A 19,240-nucleotide genomic window follows, 5' to 3' on the forward strand; every position below is an offset into this window, starting at 1 on the left:
AGAGGGAGGAGCCCATCCTGCAGCTGGGAAAAAGCTGCCTGCAATGCTGGCATGGAGAAGAGACACAGCAAGGACAGACCACATTGCTTGAGGCTTTTCACCTAGCTGCTTGCAACATGGGAAGGGGCAGTGATGCAATGGTTCCCACACAGCCAGCGTCACACAAGAGCTTGCTCTCTCATTTTTCCACTTGGTCTTCTGTTGTGCATCTACTGCCTTTCTTTGTCTTCTCCTTCTTCCCATCTATCTGCCTAGTTCCATGCTGCCTTCCTCTTCTATTTGTCAAGTTATTTCCCTCCTTCAGAAATCCTGTTTCTCTCACTATCTTAGCCTTAACTGGATTTCCTTTGCTGCCTTACTTTCAGAATTCTTTTGAACTGCCCCTCCCTCCCATATCTATTGATGATTTTAAAATTATCTGGTGGACAATTTCTTTTATCACATCTATAGCTTTTATCACATCTATATCACATCTATTACACAGGTAGTGTAAAGTAAATGCTTCACCAGGGATAGAGAATCTAGATCAGGGCCAGTGCAGGATGCTTTGCCGTGTGAGGCAAAACAACAAATGGCACCTCCACTGCCTTCATTTCTTCCTCTTTCCCCACTGCCTTAAGCGCCTGGAGGCAGCCTGGAGAAGCCCTGGCATGCTGAAGGTGGCGGGAGAGAAAAAAGGGGACTAGAGAGGAGAAGGCAGCAGGGGGCAACAAGCACAGGGGATGGCAAGTGTCATATGCCTCAGGGGCCTGGATCTGCCATCCCTGCCAGCTGTCCCCAGCCTGCCACCTGAGGCAACTGTCTCACCAAGCATCATGGGTCAGCTGTCTCTGTTCCAGATACTGATGGGTGCCAACCCTCATCTGCCCCAGCCAGCACAGAATCATAACATTGTAGAGTTGGAAGGGACCACAAGCGTCATCTAGTCCAACTTTTGGCAATGCAGGCATCTTCAGGGGTGATGGGAGTTGTACAGTGTCTAGAGGGGCACAGGTTCCCTGTTCCTGAACAAAACACTAGTTGTAGAAGCAGCAGCAGTAGTTCGGTATTCTATCTTTAAAAATGGGAACTGCTAGCTTGATCTCTTTAGGACTGCAGTGCACGTTCACGAGAGGTCAGAATCCTATTTAATGGGCAATAATGGACATAGGATTGTTCAAAGGCTGTTAAAAAAACAACAATCTTTATTGATTTCCAGGCATGCATCCAAACAAATATACTTCAACATGGAAAAATACAAATCACACGAAAAGGAAAAATAGTATTTCAAATACCCTGAATAAATAAGTGTACAGCACATAATATCTACACTTGGATAACTGAGGAATCACAGCTACTTATTCTGCAGAAAATATGGGTATTGCTATTGATGTAGAAGAGAGGCAAAACAATGCTGCAAAAGGGGCTATAACATATTTATAATGTATTCTGTAAATTGCAATTTTCCCATAATGTTGGGTCAACTTCACCAATGCAAGGTATGATACATTATAATACCAATTAGACTGTCACCTCCTTCAGACTCCCCAGTGCTTTGCTACTGTTGCCATGAGCAGATACCCCACCAGAGCTATCATGGAATCTTAGAATCTTAGTGTTGAAAGGGACCCCAAGGGTCATCTAGTCCAGCCCTCTGCAATGCAGGAATCTCTGCTAAAGCATCCATAATAGATGGCTATCCAACCTCTAGGCTTAAAAACCTCTAAGGAAGGAGAGTCCACCACCTCTCATGGGAGTCTGTTCTACTGCTGAACAGCTCCCCTTATTCATCCATTCTGCCTACCAAAGCCACAACGCATTTTGGTTCTTTAGGCAAAAGATGGACCCCAAGGGACATCTAGTCCAACCCACTGCAATGCAGGAAGCTCAGCATGCGATCCTCCATCGAATTTGAAACCATACTGGAGTCTGCTTAGCTTTGCAAATGTGCTAGCAGTTTCATTATTGCTGCACCACTAGGACTATACCATTAAATTGCATTTCTCCCATGTTGGTAGAAAGACTGCAATAATATAAACAACTGATAATTTTTTGCTACTCCAAAACATGCTGCTTGAGCATGTGAGCCTAAAGGTAGAGCCAATCCTCCTCCTTCCCTCTTCTTGTTTTAGCACCTCTGTTTTCTCTCTCTCTTCTTTTCCTCAGGCAGAATGGCATATCTTATTTTTCTTTCTATAACATCTTAGTATGCTTAATCATAGCAATAATGGTAACCTTCTGAATGCATGTCAAAAAAGGAAGAGTGTGTTGGAAGGAAACCGAATTGATATTGATTTATATATATGAGTAGTAAAACAACATTTTAATATGTAACTATTTTTGTAATATTTTGTTTAAGTTGTCTGCTGTTGCTTCTTTTTTGTAGTCCTAAAAGAGGCAATAATGGATATGCTACTCTATACTATTCAGTTAGGGTTTCCATATGTCTGGAATTTCCTGGACATATCTGGAATACTGTTGTCTCTAGCAGTGTCTGGACGAAAATCAGCAAAAATGTCCGGCAAAGTTCGGACATATGGCAGCCCATGTTCCATTTTTGCTGATTTTGCATAAAAAAGCTCAAAAAATGTAATTTCCCAACAACTTTCCTGTCCGGATTTTCCCTGTTTGAAACATGGCTACCCTATACTATCCTGCCAGCACCACTTATTTCTCAGCCACCACAGAAAGCATATCACCACACCAATTTTGTATGTTGTATCAGAAACTGTTAATTAATTTCATATACCGTATATGCTTGTGGGGTCTGAACTGGAGGTGACAGACCAGGAGTGAGACCATGGTGTCACAGTTGAAGCTCCTCCTGGTCCTGGGAGACAGCGGTGTGGGAGAAAGTGGGGAGTCTATTGACCTGTCTGTTGGCTGAAAAGCCTCTTCTTCTTTTTCTGTCACATCTGGTGTACCTTTCTCTGACTTGTCCCCCTCCCTGGGCTCCTACCTTGCGGGCATTGTCAAACTCATATATCACTGGTCCCCTCTCCTGGGTTACTGTCTTGGTCCCCTGCCTCCACCCCACACTCTTAGGAGTACTGCCAGTCCCTGACACAAGCTCTTCTTCTTATGCTCTTAGATATTGCGTTAAAATATTTTTTCTCAATGGACTTTCTATATCCACACATCCAAGCTTTAACTAAATTTGTATTAATTCTATTACTTCTTTCCATATTGTGGTCCTGGCAGTATCCATTAAGCATAATTCATTGCACATTGCTTTACCACAGTGGTGTCCCAATGATATAATATGATTTCTATATATAATTATATTTAATCCCAAGCTTCCTCCAAGAATGGCAGGATGTTGTGGGGGGGGTATCATGTTGGCTGCATTTGCACAATATGCTAAACCATTGCTTGTTTTAAATACGGTTTGTTCCTTTCACAGAGGGGCAAAAAAGAAAGCTTTTTGTCCACTGGTTTCTAGCTGCTCTTGCCTCATGCATCTGTAGGCTGGTAAGTGTCTTTGGTAGAGTTGCCAAACAAACCATGTTTAAGCAACCCATGTCTGTTGGGTTCAGATGCAGTGCTAAGCCTTTGTTAAAATAGGTCACAATTTGTAAGCCAAAAAGCTATGACTTCACATTGTTGTTTGTTGCCATGCAACAATCCATGATTAATCTGCTGGGCTAAGGCTGGATGTTCAAACAAACCACACTTTGGCTTAACAAATCATGACTTAGCGCTATATGTGAACAAGGCTATTGCACCATCACAGCTATTCTGCATGGCAGCTTTGGCTGAGGGATCGTGTTTGCATTCATAAGTAATGCTAAGACAGGTTAAAGAAGACTTAGCAAACATTGGGTTCATGCATTCGCCCGTCCTCTGGTGCAGTTACATGGAGATCAGAAGTACGTGTCATAAACTATAGTTTGAAGCTAGCTTGTTTCAACTAATCACAGTTAAGATTAACCACAGTTTAGGGTTCAATCTAAACACACTAAACTACAATTAAACTGAATCAGAATCAGAAGCTTCTGGTATCCTACTATCTTGGTTGAGCCAGGCTTTTAACCTGTATTTTCTACATACAGTACACTACAGTCAGATGGAAGAGCTTTCCAGGGAATATACCTTTGTTACTAATTTTCCATGGAGACTCTGGGCACATTTTCTCAGGCTAGCACTAATGATGTGGAGTCATCACATCTTCTCAGAACATGAACAGCAGAAATTTGTTCCTCAGGAACATGCAGTGGTTCTGCCATCTAACACATTTTATTGTGGTTGTGAACAGTCTGTGAAATGTGGTTGTGTGATGCAGTTTTAGGGTAGTGCGACTGGTGGGGTTGTCTTTAGCCCTGCAGGGGACACCAAAACAATGCTATAGAACAGAGCACAAGAGGCGGGGGGGGGCACTGAATTTTAGTGTTGCCCAGGGCGCTGCTAAAATTTGAGAGCCCAAAGTCCACCACTGGTGTGACTGCCACAGCCTCTATGGCAATGACTATGATACCATCAGTGATGAATGGCATAACTTACTTTTATACCTAGTATCAACATTTATTTTTGTAAATAAAAGTTTAACCATAAGTAATAGTCATGTAGATTTTCTTATTTGTTTCTTATTTCATTGGTTGAATGCAGACAATTTATTTATCATATGGCAAATGTGATCAAGTCTGTCCACTTTTTAAATGTACTGTATACTAATATAAAGCAGTACAGGTGACCATGGCTGGTTTTGGACTATTCTGTAGTGGCTGTTGCTCCATTCCTGATTGCTGACAAGTTCTGTTGCTAAGGAGTGAAGGCTCTACCTGTTCCTCTGTGCATTTCTGCAGTCTTTTATCACTGTTTCCTAGTTCTTTGTTTAGGGAAACTGATGGTTAATCTGTTCTAATCTCTGCTTTCTTTCTTTCTTTCTTTTTAAAAAAAGGAGATTGTGTTGCTTTTAAATCTGTGAAGTCCTTTACTGGATTTTAAGAGCAAAATGAACATCATTTTAGTTTTTCTTTTAATCTTAATTTGTTTCCATTGTGGTATAGGCAACTCCCAATTTATGTGGGGGTTATGTTCCAAGGCACTGCATGTTTAAGTGCAATTGCGTATATTTGAAACACCACTGAAAAAGCCTGCAAACACCCTGTTCCACCCCATCCTTTTTTATGATGTTTTTGGGTCACTTCTGGGTGTGGTGCAATGCATGCGTGTGCGGTTGTGCACAAATCGGATGTGCCAAAAATGGTCACTGCCTGTATGTACATGTGAGCAAACCACAATTGCAACGAAAAGATCTAAGGCAACTCTCCCCTCCCAATAATGTTCACAAAGGGTACAGTAACTTCAGAGGCATGACTGTAAAGTTTATCATTTTTTAAAAAATGCTCCTCAGCAAAACCTCAGTAAACAGAATGCATTTAAATCAGGGCTGGGGAACCTCAGTTCTGGGTGCCAAACGCGATCCTCAAGGCCTCTGTATCCAGCCTTTGGGATTCTCCCCTGGCCATGCCCCTTCTTCCCAGCCCCCCCCCAACAGTCCTGCCCCACTTCTTCCTTGAGTAATTTGGTGTGGGTGGAATGTGTCCTTGGACTGTGATAATTTCACTTGCTTACCTGGATGGAGAAATGGGCATGGGTGTTTAGAAACCTCTGGTGTTTGCCTGGGTGGAATCTAGCCTATAGTACATAGGTAAGAGTCATGTCTACTGCCCCACCTCCTTTTCCTGTAGCTCCACCCATTTCCCCCTTTGGCCATACCCACTACTGCTGCACAGCCCCTGGAAGACTGTGCATGCAGGATGTGATCCTCAGATTGAAAAAGGTACTCCACTCCTGATTAAAATATTTCAGAATACATAACCACACTCGGAAAAGAAATATGAATTTAACCATGAAGATACATACCACCTTTGTGTGTATACAAGCAACCACATGGTGGAAAACCTTATCATGTGATTAGGTGTTGCCTGTATTCACTGATTAGCACAATTTAAATTTTTAAGTTGTACAAGAACATTGAAAGAGACACTCTGGGGAAAGTTTGCACGTCACAGAATAGTGGTGAGAGGGCTGTTAATTGTTTAAGCAAAAGGGTTCTTTACCTTACTGCTAAAAGTGTTGCTGATGGTAGATTACAATTTGTATTTATTTTATACATCTGCTTTATGTAGTTATGTGTAAACTTTGTCTTTCAACAACTGCAGCCTTGGCCATGCAATGTTCCTAAATATACGTTTAATGTTAAGAATCTGCATGGTGTCAGTAATGTTAATGAGGCTACTCATGAGCTAAGATTTGGCATGCATTTACAGCTCCAAAACTGCAGCAGGAAAGTGTCTTCAGGCCAATGTATGATTGTAGTAAACTGAGTTGGACTGTTGCAATGCACTCCTTTGTGCTTCATCTGGAGCTGCAATTAATGCAGAATGCTGCAGCACGGTTGCTGCCAGGAGTGACACTGTCAGAATGTAACACCTTTGCTCAGAGATTTGCACTGGTTGCCCATTTACTACCAGGACAAGTTCAAGGTGTTACTATTAGCATATAAAAGAGCTCGGGACCAGTTTACTTGCCGGATTGCCTTAGTCCATATATGTCCACTCCTCAGCCACTTTGATCTATGGAACCAATACTGTTACAGGCGCCACGTAGATTTCTTACAAGAGCAGAGAGATTATCTTTTTGTGTGGCAACCCTATTGACATCAGGCAGACAGGCACCTATGTTTTACTCTTTGGTGCCTGCATAAAACATTTTTGCTTAGACAAACTTATCCAGACATGTAGAAATTACATGTTGTTGTTGTTTTAAGCCACTGCAGATTGTTATCACCCTTTGAATATTTTAAATACAGATATTAACTGTTTTTTAATCAATAACTTTCAATGTTTTATTCTGTGTTGTTGCAAACTGCTTAGAAGGCCATTTTAAGCAAGCAAGCAGTATATACATTTTGTTTAATAAATAAAATTAAATGTTAATACTTGTTTTAAGAAACAGCTTTATTAAGTGTGGTCCTCCTCCCTTTCTTGAGGGTTCAGAGTAGATTACACCATAGGAAGATTAATTTCTTACAGTATCCCAAGGCTTTAGGCTGAGCCATAAATAGTAATTTACTGTGTACCCTTATAGCATGTTATTCCTGCTGAAATCCTGGGATTGATATTGTTTTCTCAATGAAGGAGGTCAGTTAAGGACATATGCTTTATTAACTGTAGAACATCTGGAGAAAACAGTGCTTAAAGTTTTTGGACATGAATGGGCCTTTTCTTGAGCTATGTCCTCTTTTTGCTGAGTCAGTACAGAACTAGCTTCAAAACAGGCCTATAGGAAGTTACCAGTAATCACACCAGATAAATATGGAGGGTGAGCACAGTGGTACAACTATCTTACAGCCTATGTTTATTTCAATGAAACAATGAACAAAATTTATGTTGAGGAGCTGCCCTGCCTAATGGTCTATATGCTAAAGGTTATTACATTTCTATTAACTTTCTGGGTTCCTAGTGATTTTTGCATCACTCCTTCTAATAGTGAAGTTATCGGCTGAGTACCAGCATGGCTGCAGCTGAAGTGGGGCTACTGAGAAACAAGGAGAAGGTATTACTATGGTTGGGGAAACCCCAGGGTTTGTAGAAGTACAAACAATATTTTGCTGTGTGGTGTCTACCTGTGAGTGGCATTCAATGCTGTTCTTTAACTAATGGAAGAAAACCATCAATGGAATGAAGAAGGAAATACATTTTAGGTTCCCTCTCCCCCACAGGCCCCTAAATATGCTTAGACAGTTGAGAAACCTTATGGAGCAGATTTAGGGGGACATTGTGGGGTACACAATTGTCTTCCTCCAGGCCCATGTGGGGCACAGCTGGGTACACTAGCCCCAGGTGTGTTAAGCTGGCCCCCGCCGGGTACCAGGTGCTTTACACAGGCCTCCCTCCCTTCACTGTTCCACTGACAGATTCCTTCCATCTATGGACAAACAGCATTGGGTACAAAAGTGGCTATATTGGAAAATTTATAAAGTACTCAGTCCATTGCCAACAGATGTTTAAGTCCTGTTAGGTTAAACAAATCAATTTCAGTTTTATCCTAATGAATTGCTAGTTGTTCATGTGGTATTGCTTTTTTCCTGTGAAAATCTTGGCATTGCTTACACCTTCTACAATTCCTCACAAATAGATCTGCTAATCTGTGACCAGAATACAATTACTTTAGCTCTCTTGTGAGATGTGGTCATTCTTACACGTCCATGCACATGGCGTAGTATTTTCTTCCTCATGACCGTGGGGACCACAATTTGTGTGGCTTTTACAAATACCACTGAGATGTCCAATAGGTAATTATTGTAATATGTGTATGTTCTTATGACTGATTTCTTGGGACACATAACCTATTGCTTTAAATATATATTTAGAGTAACGTAAAAAGTAGAAAGCAAGCCCCTATTTATTTCTTGTATAACTGAGAGTAGCATTTAATCTCTGATGATCTCAGTTCTATCTGTGATATAAATTTGGGGAAATGGGGCGATAAGCCTTTATTTGGTTTATATGAATGTTTGATATTTGTTCTGATTTATCAGATTGAGCATTTATAGGTGGAACAAGTTCTCTAGAAAGTGATTGAAATGCAACCTTATGTAAGCTTGTGCAATCAGACTTCCTCTTCTTCTTCTCCACCCTACAGCCCTTTGTCATCCTAATCATCCAGAGTGTATTTTGATGGACTGCAGTTTCATCACTGAAGCTGTGATAATAAAGAAAATCATAAACCTAGTGGCCAGGGCCAGCATTCCCTTCTCAGTTACTGAGCCTGATCGGCTTGCCGATCAGAAGGCCGGTGGTTCGAATCCCCACAACAGGGTGAGCTCCCATTGCTCTGTCCCAGCTTCTGCCAACCTAGCAATTCGAAAGCACACCAGTGCAGGTTGATAAATAGGTACCGCTGTGGCAGGAAGTTAAACGGCGTTCCATTGCGCCAGAACCAGTTTAGTCACGCTGGCCACAGGATCCAGGAAGCTGTTTGCGGACAAATGCTGGCTCCCTCTGCCTGAAAAGTGAGATGAGCGCTGCACCTCATAGTCACCTTTGAGTAGTAGTGAGTGCATAATCCGCATGCCATGCATCACTGGTACCACATCTTCATAAAATCATATTTTGGAATTCACTGAAAGACATCCTTGACCAGTAATTAAGTACAGGTTTCAAAAAAATTCTTCACAGAACTAAGGTCTTCGCAAGTCTTTAGGTCTGTGACTGATGTTTTCTTCTGGCTACTGTGCAAGTGTCGGCATTTTCTTTCCCTCCGTTGTATGTAACGGTCAGAGCACAGTCTCCTGAAACTGGGATTCTTCCTTAATTAAATATTTTAAAGACACTTTTGACTATTTAGTATTTACTTATAGCTCTGTACTGTATATTTGTTTGGAGCATTAGATTTGCCTGTACTGTATTCCTGCATCTGCCATATACTTGCCATTAGTGGTTAAGTTAATGGTTCAGTCTTTTGTGTTTTGGGGTCTCTTTTGTGATTGCATTTTAAAATCATTATTTGCTTACAAAGTATCCTTCTGCAGCCAGCATATGCACTTTCCAAGGCATATTTTGAAAAAAAATATGGTTACATCTGCTGCAGATTATACAAACACTGGCACCTTTTAATCTCATATTGTTGCTTTATCTCTTTCACTGTTTTTGTAATTAATTGTTTCTGCCTTTACTGGCTTTGTACTCAAAATGCTCATCTCTTCCTGATTACATTCACTGTTGCTTGCTCTACTGTACTGTGCTGCTGTTTATCGGAATGTCCATGTATTCTATGCCATTTCTGCTGCCTGTGACATGTTTGAATTGCTTTTTCCAGTGTTAGATCAATCTCTCTTAATTAATACTTCCATTATTTTTGTAAAAAGTATTGCATGGGAAACCTACACCCTCGAGGGGGGGCCCAGGGGGGGGGGAGGTACTGAGGGCCCCACCAGCAAGCGGAGAAGCCTGTATTTCATCCCCTTCTGTGTCATCCTTAGGGTAGCCAATTTGAATGGCTGTAACATAGCTGAATTGTTTCTCAGGCACTAGTAAATCAGTCATTGTTCTTTGGCCGCTTTCTTGAGGCACTTTAAAACATTTTATGGTAGCACGGGATATAAAATGCTGTGGAAAAAATATGTGCTAAAAATATCACTGACTATCAATTCTTGTACAAAAAATGATAAATAGCTCTCTTCCCCCTCATATTTTTCCTTAAATTGCAAATTTGTGAAGGTCTGTCATAATTACATGTGTCAGTCAAAGATTTAAATGCATTACAGTCTGTGTACGTGACTTGATAAATGAACATTAGTCTAGAAGAGGTGGGACAAACCTGCTATTTCACGGTACGGTGCAAATAGATTTCGATTTATGCATTCATCTCTAAGTTCCAAATGATTATTGATTGCATAAATAAATAGGCAATTCTTCTCTTTCAGAACTTTGCAGAAAACACCATGAATGAGCTCCTTGGCTGGTATGGTTATGATAAGGTTGAATTAAAAGATGGAGAAGATATTGAATTCAGGAACTACCCCGCAGATGGGGAGAGCCGACAGCACATTTCTGTTCTCAAAGGTAATGACATTTAATGTCCCTTTGATCAAATATGTTAGTTTTCTTGTTTATTTTATCAGTAAAAAAAGAGTAATTATTGATTGCTGCAGCAGCAGATAACACTTCCCCAGCCAGATCCTTTGTAGATGGCAGTAAGTAAATGGTAGAGAGATGGAAAAGAGGACCAGTAGGTGACATTTTGAATCTCTTGCCTCAGGTTTTTCTCCCCCATTGGGGGCACCTTCTGTTGTTTGCATTTAGAGATCGACCTGTTGGGGGCCTATATTTTAGTCACTAAGACAATACTCACTTGCCCAATGTTGGGCATTGAAGTAGACCTTTTGTAGTGTCTGTTTGGTCTGTTCCATGTGGCCAGGCTGTGCTTTTAAAGGTTTTGACCAGCAGCAGTAATCATTAACGTAGAATGCTTGGTGTTCACCAGCACATATGGCTGTGCTCTTCATTTCTTCAGTCTGGTAACTTCCCTTCTATGGCAATCTGCACTACACCTCTCTGCTTCTGTGGCTGTGGTGGTTGCAGACTGCCACAGGTAAGAGAATTTAAAGGCACATGTGGAGTTTTTTTCTGGGCACATTTCACATTCATATGAATCCCTCCCCCACTTTTGCACTGTAAGATCACCAAGCCAATAATTTTGGCTCAGCACTAATTATTGATATTGTGGGCAGTATTTAACATTCTATAAGTATGTGTGTGTGTTGAAAAGGAGTAACAAAAATACATGCACTTTTCACAATTTTTAGTTTTAATGAGGTCATCATCCACATAAAATCAATAAAGTAACTCAGAAACTTTATCTGCAGAAAACAGTTTTCATAAAGAATATTTCATCCAGTTTAAATTATATCATTATGAACATATGGTCCATGTTATGTGTTTCATGTTACAAATGAAGACACTGGACACCTTGGAAGCAGTATTCATTTTACAGAATACACACAGAAAAAATAAATGGTTTTTATGATTCAAAGTGAGAGCTCATTTTAAGAGTAGAGTCATAAAGACAAGTGCAAAAGCAATTGTAATGAATTGCCGCAAGCTGAATCCAAGTTAAAGGGAAATAAAAGGAATACAAAAATGAGTGCATGTACTAAGGAATTCTATTTTCCCTGAAATAATATTTTATTGCTACCTTTAGTTATTAATATCTGATATACGGTAATGTTATATGGTAATGTTAATGCCAGTGGATTAAGTATGTATATTTGTTTTTGTATTCTGTAGATAGGGATCCAAGCTTGGTTAAGGTATAGTTAAGGTGTGACTGAAAACATTTAAAGAATTTATTACATTTAAAGACTGGTTTTACTTCAGTGTTTTGTTGAATGATGATTCTAATTAAGGCTAAAAATCTAAGTACATATACTAGCAAATAAGTACCAATTGATTTAGTGAGATTTTGGGCCAAAATAGGCATTATGGTAAATGTGTGCTCCTGCTAAAGATGGCTACCACACTTCGATGTCCTTGATCCCTTCTGTTCGGTCTGCCTGTAAAACGTAACTCATAACATGGTGTCATAATTTACTAGGTTTCCTTAATGCCACTCCATGCTACTGACTATCAGTGGTGGAAAATGTGTCAATATATGTGAAACAAGGAGGGGCAGAGAACCATGTGAAATTTGTAACTCACCTGGGAACAGGCAACAAAAGTACCAAGCCAAGTGGGGTGGGGGGAAGTAGGTCTACAGTTTGAACATGGTAAGAGAAGGATTATTGATAATGGTCAACAGTTATTCCAGTTTTCTGGAGGTCTTCAGTGCTAGATATTAAACCTCAGACAGTCATGAAGATGCTAAAGAGCTGTTCGTCTTGCTTTGGAATACTGTAGTAGATACTGTAGTCTTGGATAAGGGGCCACAATTTGTGATAGAAGAGTTTGTAGCATTCACATGTCTATTCCCAAAGCAATGGAAAGGCTGAATCAGCCATCAAAATGGTTAAGAGAATTTTGACCAAAGCCAGAAAAATGGGAATTGATCCATATTTAGCCATTCTGGATCTCTGGAACACAACTTTGCTAGTCTTAGATAGGAGTCCAGCAAAGGGATTGATGGGTCAAAGGAGAAAGACTTTGCTGTCTATACTACAGCCAGAGGGCCACAACAGGTGAGCTAAACTTATAGCAGAACAGAAATGAAGAAAGGCTTGTTACTACAACCAGCCAGCTGAAGGACCTACCCAAAGTACACATGGATGAGCATGTCTGGATAAAGCCAATAGAGTGACAGGAAAGCGGAGGTCCTAATTCAGAAGAGCATACACTTATTTGATGTGGTGACCCAGAGGTTCCAAGTCTTGAGAAGACATTTGTGTTGAAACTATTGAGCTGTAGCAGACTCAGAACCAGCAGGACAGAATGAAAGGAGGCAGTTTCGGGAAGCAGAAGATCTTGCTCAAGTTGGAGAGGGCCCAGATTCTCTTCCCCTCCCTCCCCACAAGTGAATAGGAGACAGATCATCTCATTCCATGCTCCTTGAGATGCAAAATATATCAACAGAGAAGTATAACTAACTACGTATTATAACCGATTTAAGACTCTGGTAGGTTGACAGATACAGAGACCACCACCTAAAAGATTATAATTGAATTCAAGGAGTTAGATGAGGGTTTTAAAACTGTGCATATTCACTTTAAAAATAGTTCTCTTTTATTAAAGTTGTAAAAGGATATGTGCAGAACACTACTGTATAGGAGAGTTGGGGAAGTAGGACAGGAAGAGTAGCTCAGTGGCACAGATTGAGAGGATAGCTGCCAGTAAGTGACTCTGCAAACACCACAGAGACCTAGCAGGAGGGACAAAAAGTTCAAAGGGCATATATATATATCCTGCCTGATTTATTAGTGGTTGCAAATGCCACATGATACAACAGAAGTACAAATAAAATGTCATATTCTAATGACATGACATGTTTCAGGGTTAGCCAGTGTGGTGCTGTTTAGATGTTGCTGGACCACAACTCCTATCATCCCTGATAACTGGCTGTGATGGCTGGGGCTGATGGGAGTTGGAGTTCAACAACACTTGGAAGGCATCAAATTGGCCACCTCCAGCTAATGAAGGGTAGGGAGGAATTAGTCCCTCACATGCCTCAGTATCTCAGAATACAGTGGTACCTCGGGTTAAGAACTTAATTCGTTCTGGAGGTCCGTTCTTAAGCTGAAACTGTTCTTAACCTGAGGTACCACTTTAGCTAGTGGGGCCTGCCGCTGCTGCCGCACTGCCGCCTTACGATTTCTGTTCTCATCCTGAAGCAAAGTTCTTAACCCACGGTACTATTTCTAGGTTAGCAGAGTCTGTAACCTGAAGCGTCTGTAACCTGAAGCATCTGTAACCCAAGGTACCACTGTAATCACTATGTATTAGTTTGCAAATGGTTGCATTCTTCACACCACAAGCCACATGGCCAAAAGGAAGGCATGCTGAGTTAGTTGGTCCCCAAGTAAGTATATCTGATTAGCAGTTTTTATATGTTATATGTTTATATGTATTCTGTTTTTTTTTAAACAGAAAATTCTTTGCCAAAAACAAAATTACCTGAAGACAGTGTTATTTCATCCTACAACATAAACGCAGGCTATCCGGGGCTTACCACAGGAAATGGACTCTCAGACTCACCAGCAGGATTGAAGGAGCATGGGAATGTACCCATTATTGTACCATTAATTCCACCACCTTTCATAAAGCCACCAGCAGGTAAATTACTTAATTTGTAATGACCTCGGGCAGAAGTTCTGTTCTTGTTAGATACTGCTTCCTTATAAAATATTCTATTTACAATTATAAATGATTGATCAAGAATTGCAGAAACATGGAAACCCTTAACAGTTTCTCTCGCTAAGTGCTTTTAAAAAGTCATTGGATTAGAGCCAAACTAAATTAGTTGCACTTAGATCCCATTGATTCCCATGGGAACTAGGGCTGCAATCCTAACCCACTTATTGGGGAATAGCATCACTTATGACTTACTTATGAGTAGATATGCTTAGGATTGCAGTCTAAGTAATGACTGAATTATCCCACTGATTTCAATGGGACTTACGTGAAACTAACTTGGATGGGTAATGATTTCAACACAGTGGGATATATAGTATATTTTAGCAGCCAGCATTTTCTAAAAATGTCTTTGTTCACCCCAGCCTTTTCAGAGTAGTGATACTTGTCAAGGTGTGGTGTGTTTGTTAGGGATATGCAAGGGCCCCAAGATTCATCTTGTATCTGTGCTTTTAGAAAATCTGAAGCTATTTCTGAGTTGCTCTGTTCATTTTGATCTGTAATTCAGGTTCCAAGCCACTCAGTATAAAACAAAGCTTTGTGTTCCTCATATACTCTTATTAAAAAATGGGTATAAGCTCCCCCCCCAGAAGCAAATAAAATTTGCTGGCACAGAAGCCCCTCCAGAGTTCAGGGGCTTTTGTGGGGATTCACTTTGCTCCATAATCCATATTAGGGTAATACCTTTATATTATGCCAACTAAAACTTCAAAATCCCTATTAGTTTCGTATTTTCAAGGGGAGAACAGGGGGTTAGTCTCTTGCTCGGTCTTATCTTAAAATAATTAAGATGTTTCTGAGTGGTGTGTATTCTTGCTTGTACATTTTTTAAAACATTGGCAGCTTCACCTCAGTGAGCTACTTTTCACTGTACTTGTTTGTGTTGCAAAATGATGCCCTCCAATGGGCAAAGGTGAAGCTGTCCCTAATACCTCCTGCAGAGTTATAAAGAGGAGGCCCCTCCTCTCCCAAGTAAAGCAGTATATCATTTTTTTAAGGGTTAAATGAAGCTCTGCTTAAAGGTGAGACATGTGGCTTTGTTGGTGTCCTGCTCCAGCTCTGGGGTAGGGGATGTTGACATCATGATTTGACCAGAGGAGGAGTAAAATTACCCTGAATCATTAGCAGCATTATTTTAGCCACAGCACAGAAAAGTTGCACAAACCTATGTTTCGTTTTGTATTTATGATTTATACTTGCACACCACTTTGCAGTTTTTAAGTATAAAACAGTTTGTAAATATTTTAAAATAAATCCGTGGTCCCAAATCCAATCCATCATATCGCCTTGTAGGACTCTGAAATCTCCCAATCTGAAACTCTGGAGAACTACTGCCAGACAGTGTAGACAATATTGAGCTAGATGGATCAATGATCTGTTTAGTATAATATAATATAATATAATATAATATAATATAATATAATATAATATAATATAATATAATATAATATAATATAATTAATATAAATGTATTCCTATGGTCCAACAGGAATAATTTGTGAAAGCTGTGCAGTTTTAGGTGTCATAGATTTCAATTACAGAGATCACAGCACAAACTTAATTCTCTCATTGAAATCCATGCTGCATAAAAGTGATTAATTTTGGCCACGTGGTCCTCATCTAGGAACAATAGATCCAGACATGTAGAAGAATCCTGTGCCTTTTTGAGTAATGTTACACCTAACTCCTACAAGCTGCAGCTCCTCTAGTCACCTCTCCATCAGGTTTGGAATAAAACCCAACAACTTACGCTGAAAGTTGATGCACATAATTAACGGTTGTGTGGCTAGCCTCAATTGCAGCCTAATATGGCAGACAGGTTGTATGAAGGCTTTGCTTGGGATACCTCTTCAGATCTGAGCAATAGTAACCACATCCGTATTTATTAACTTCCCTGAGGTTACGTGTGAGATTATAATGTCCTGCAAATTCCATGCGATTTCTTTTAATCAAATGAATTATGCATTCATACAGTAAATGTTTAAGTGATTGATTGGTATGAGTTCTATTCACCTCAGTTGGGTGTTTCAGCGGTAGAGTGCATTAAAGAATGTCTGAAAGTATTTAAGTAATATAAAGGAAGATTATCAGGATTAATATCAAGCGTGTAACTAAACAACCGTAGTAGTGATATTAATATCATGTGCCTGTCATGTTGATGAACTCATCTAGGGAAAACTGTGTTTCAGTTCAGATTGAAATCCTGTCTATTGCCTCTGAAAGTCTTGATATGATCAAATATATATGCCCTAGAGACACTGTGCTGAAATGTTTTATATTTTTGTGACATTCTTATCTGGAGCAATTCTCTCCCATGTGGCATTTCTTGAAGTTTATATGATGTATGATTCATTTGTATTGGGTGCTGTTTTTCATAAACTGCAAAAGTAACTGTTATGGCTACAGTAGGGTGTTTAATTGCTATGTTATTATTTACTGTTGTATACATTCCAGTAATTGCTGAATTTATATAACAGCAGGCTCAAATGTGTATCTGTTTAAGTTGTTCGGAGTTTTGTTGCACTCTATTGACTTAATTGAAGGGAGAAATAGACCTAATATAGACTCAACATGTAGTAAAGAACATTGTTAATGCTTTGTGAAAGAAATTAGGAATCATACAATGTACCAATCTTGTCAGCTATATAGGTGAAATTCAGGTTGGCATACTGGTAAAAAAGGGGAAATATAAAAAGCAGGAAGATAGGAATGAGGCGGGTGGGAATTAATGAGCAATGCTTGAGTGTCTTTCTCTGTATATTCTTACATAGAAGTTGAGATTTGTGTAGGAGAGCCATGGCAGTACCAAAGGGCTTTGGAACTAACTGCCCCTTGAAATTTGACTAGCGCCCACACTGTTTGTCTTTAGATGCCAGTTCAAGACATTTTACGCAGCCACTGAATTTGAAAGAGCAGTGAGACAAAAGCTGAAGGCTGTCTCACATACAGTTTCTTTTGCTGAGCTTTGATGATTTTATTATCTTGATGTTGCTTTTTATTTAACTTGCTGCGACCTACCCTGAGACCTTTTGTTTATATAAATAATCTAACAAATAAATAAATATGAAGAACTAGATTTAAATCTAGGAGATCTGGGTCCAAAGTACAGATGCAGTGGCAGAAGATGTGGTTCTTCCTCCTGCATAGGCAGAAGGTACTAAATCCCACCCCTCCTGGACTGGCAGTTTACCTCCCTGCAATAGTTCCTGGTGCCATTTTTCCTTCAGTCTTGTCTCCAACACCTGAAGTGAGCCCAGGGAGAGAAATACGTTTGGTGATGGGGAGTTAAGGAGGGATAAGAGGAACTGTTTGGCACCCCTTGCCCCCTCCTGCTTGCCATATGCTGCTGAGGCTGAGAAAACATCAGTAAGGTGGCCTGCAGTGGTGGCAGCAGAGTGGGATAGCAGCTGAGAAGATGCTCTGGCCTGTTGTGACTGTTCCTCTGTGGCTTGCCTGGGCTGCCCACTGCTGCTTACTCCCTCATCTGCTGCTGTGATGAGATGGCTCCCATCATTCTGTAGTGTGCAGAGCTGTCTGTTGGTGGCTAGTCAAACTTGTTGTTGTTTAGCCATTTAGTCGTGTCCGACTCTTCGTCACCCCATGGACCAGAGAACGCCAGGCACCTCTGTCCTCCACTGCCTCCCGCAGTTTGATCAAACTCATGCTGGTAACCTCGAAAACACTATCCAACCATCTCGTCCTCTGCCGTCCCCTTCTCCTTGTGCCCTCCATCTTTCCCAACATCAGGGTCTTCTCCAGGGAGTCTTCTCTTCTCATGAGGTGGCCAAAGTACTGGAGCCTCAGCTTCACAATCTGTCCTTCCAGTGAGCACTCAGGGTTGATTTCCTTCAGTATGGAGAGGTTTGATCTTCTTGCAGTCCATGGGACTCTCAAGAGTCTCCTCCAGCACCATAATTCAAAAGCATCAATTCTTCGGCGATCAGCCTTCTTTATGGTCCAGCTCTCACTTCCATACATCACTACTGGGAAAACCATAGCTTTAACTATACGAACCTTTGTTGGCAAGGTGATGTCTCTACTTCTCAAGATGCTGTCTAGGCCTGTCATTGCCCTTCTCCCAAGAAGCAGGCGTCTTTTAATTTCGTGGCTGCTGTCACCATCTGCAGTGATCATTGAGCCCAAGAAAGTAAAATCTCTCACTACCTCCATTTCTTCCCCTTCTATTTGCCAGGAGGTGATGGGACCAGTGGCCATGATCTTCGTTTTTTTGATGTTGAGCTTCAGACCATATTTTGCGCTCTCCTCTTTCACCCTCATTAAAAGATTCTTTAATTCCTCCTCACTTTCTGCCATCAAGGTTGTGTCATCTGCATATCTGAGGTTGTTGATATTTCTTCCGGCAATCTTAATTCCGGCTAGGGATTCATCCAGCCCCGCCTTTCGCATGATGAATTCTGCATATAAGTTAAATAAGCAGGGAGACAAAATACAGCCTTGTCGTACTCCTTTCCCAATTTTGAACCAATCAGTTGTTCCATATCCAGTTCTAACTGTAGCTTCTTGTCCCACATAGAGATTTCTCAGGAGACAGATGAGGTGATCTGGCACTCCCATTTCTTTAAGAACTTGCCATAGTTTGCCGTGGTCGACACAGTCAAAGGCTTTTGCATAGTCAATGAAGCAGAAGTAGATGTCTTTCTGGAACTCTCTAGCTTTCTCCATAATCCAGCGCATGTTTGCAATTTGGTCTCTGGTTCCTCTGCCTCTTCTAAATCCAGCTTGCACTTCTGGGAGTTCTCGGTCCACATACTGCTTGAGCCTTCCTTGTAGAATTTTAAGCATAACCTTGCTAGCGTGTGAAATGAGTGCAATTGTGCGGTAGTTGGAGCATTCTTTGGCACTGCCCTTCTTTGGGATTGGGATGTAGACTGATCTTCTCCAATCTTCTGGCC

General features: G+C 40.7%; 1 protein-coding gene across 4 annotated transcripts in view; it reads left to right on the plus strand.

The window, feature by feature from the left end:
* SOBP (sine oculis binding protein homolog) overlaps positions 1 to 19,240 on the plus strand; it is a 141,686-nt gene that overhangs the window by 8,059 nt on the left and 114,387 nt on the right. For 2 of the 4 annotated variants that reach the window (XM_083731121.1, XM_083731123.1), the window contains exons 2-3: positions 10,412 to 10,550; positions 14,064 to 14,249. In XM_083731121.1, coding sequence (XP_083587247.1) covers positions 10,412 to 10,550; positions 14,064 to 14,249 — 325 coding nt within the window. Of the gene's footprint in view, positions 1 to 3,672; positions 3,849 to 10,411; positions 10,551 to 14,063; positions 14,250 to 19,240 lie in introns of those variants that run through there. The other 2 variants (XM_083731124.1, XM_083731122.1) reach the window with 2 other exon arrangements.

Source organism: Podarcis gaigeae (genome assembly GCF_964106915.1).
Source record: "Podarcis gaigeae genome assembly, chromosome: 3".
Lineage (NCBI taxonomy): Eukaryota > Metazoa > Chordata > Lepidosauria > Squamata > Lacertidae > Podarcis > Podarcis gaigeae.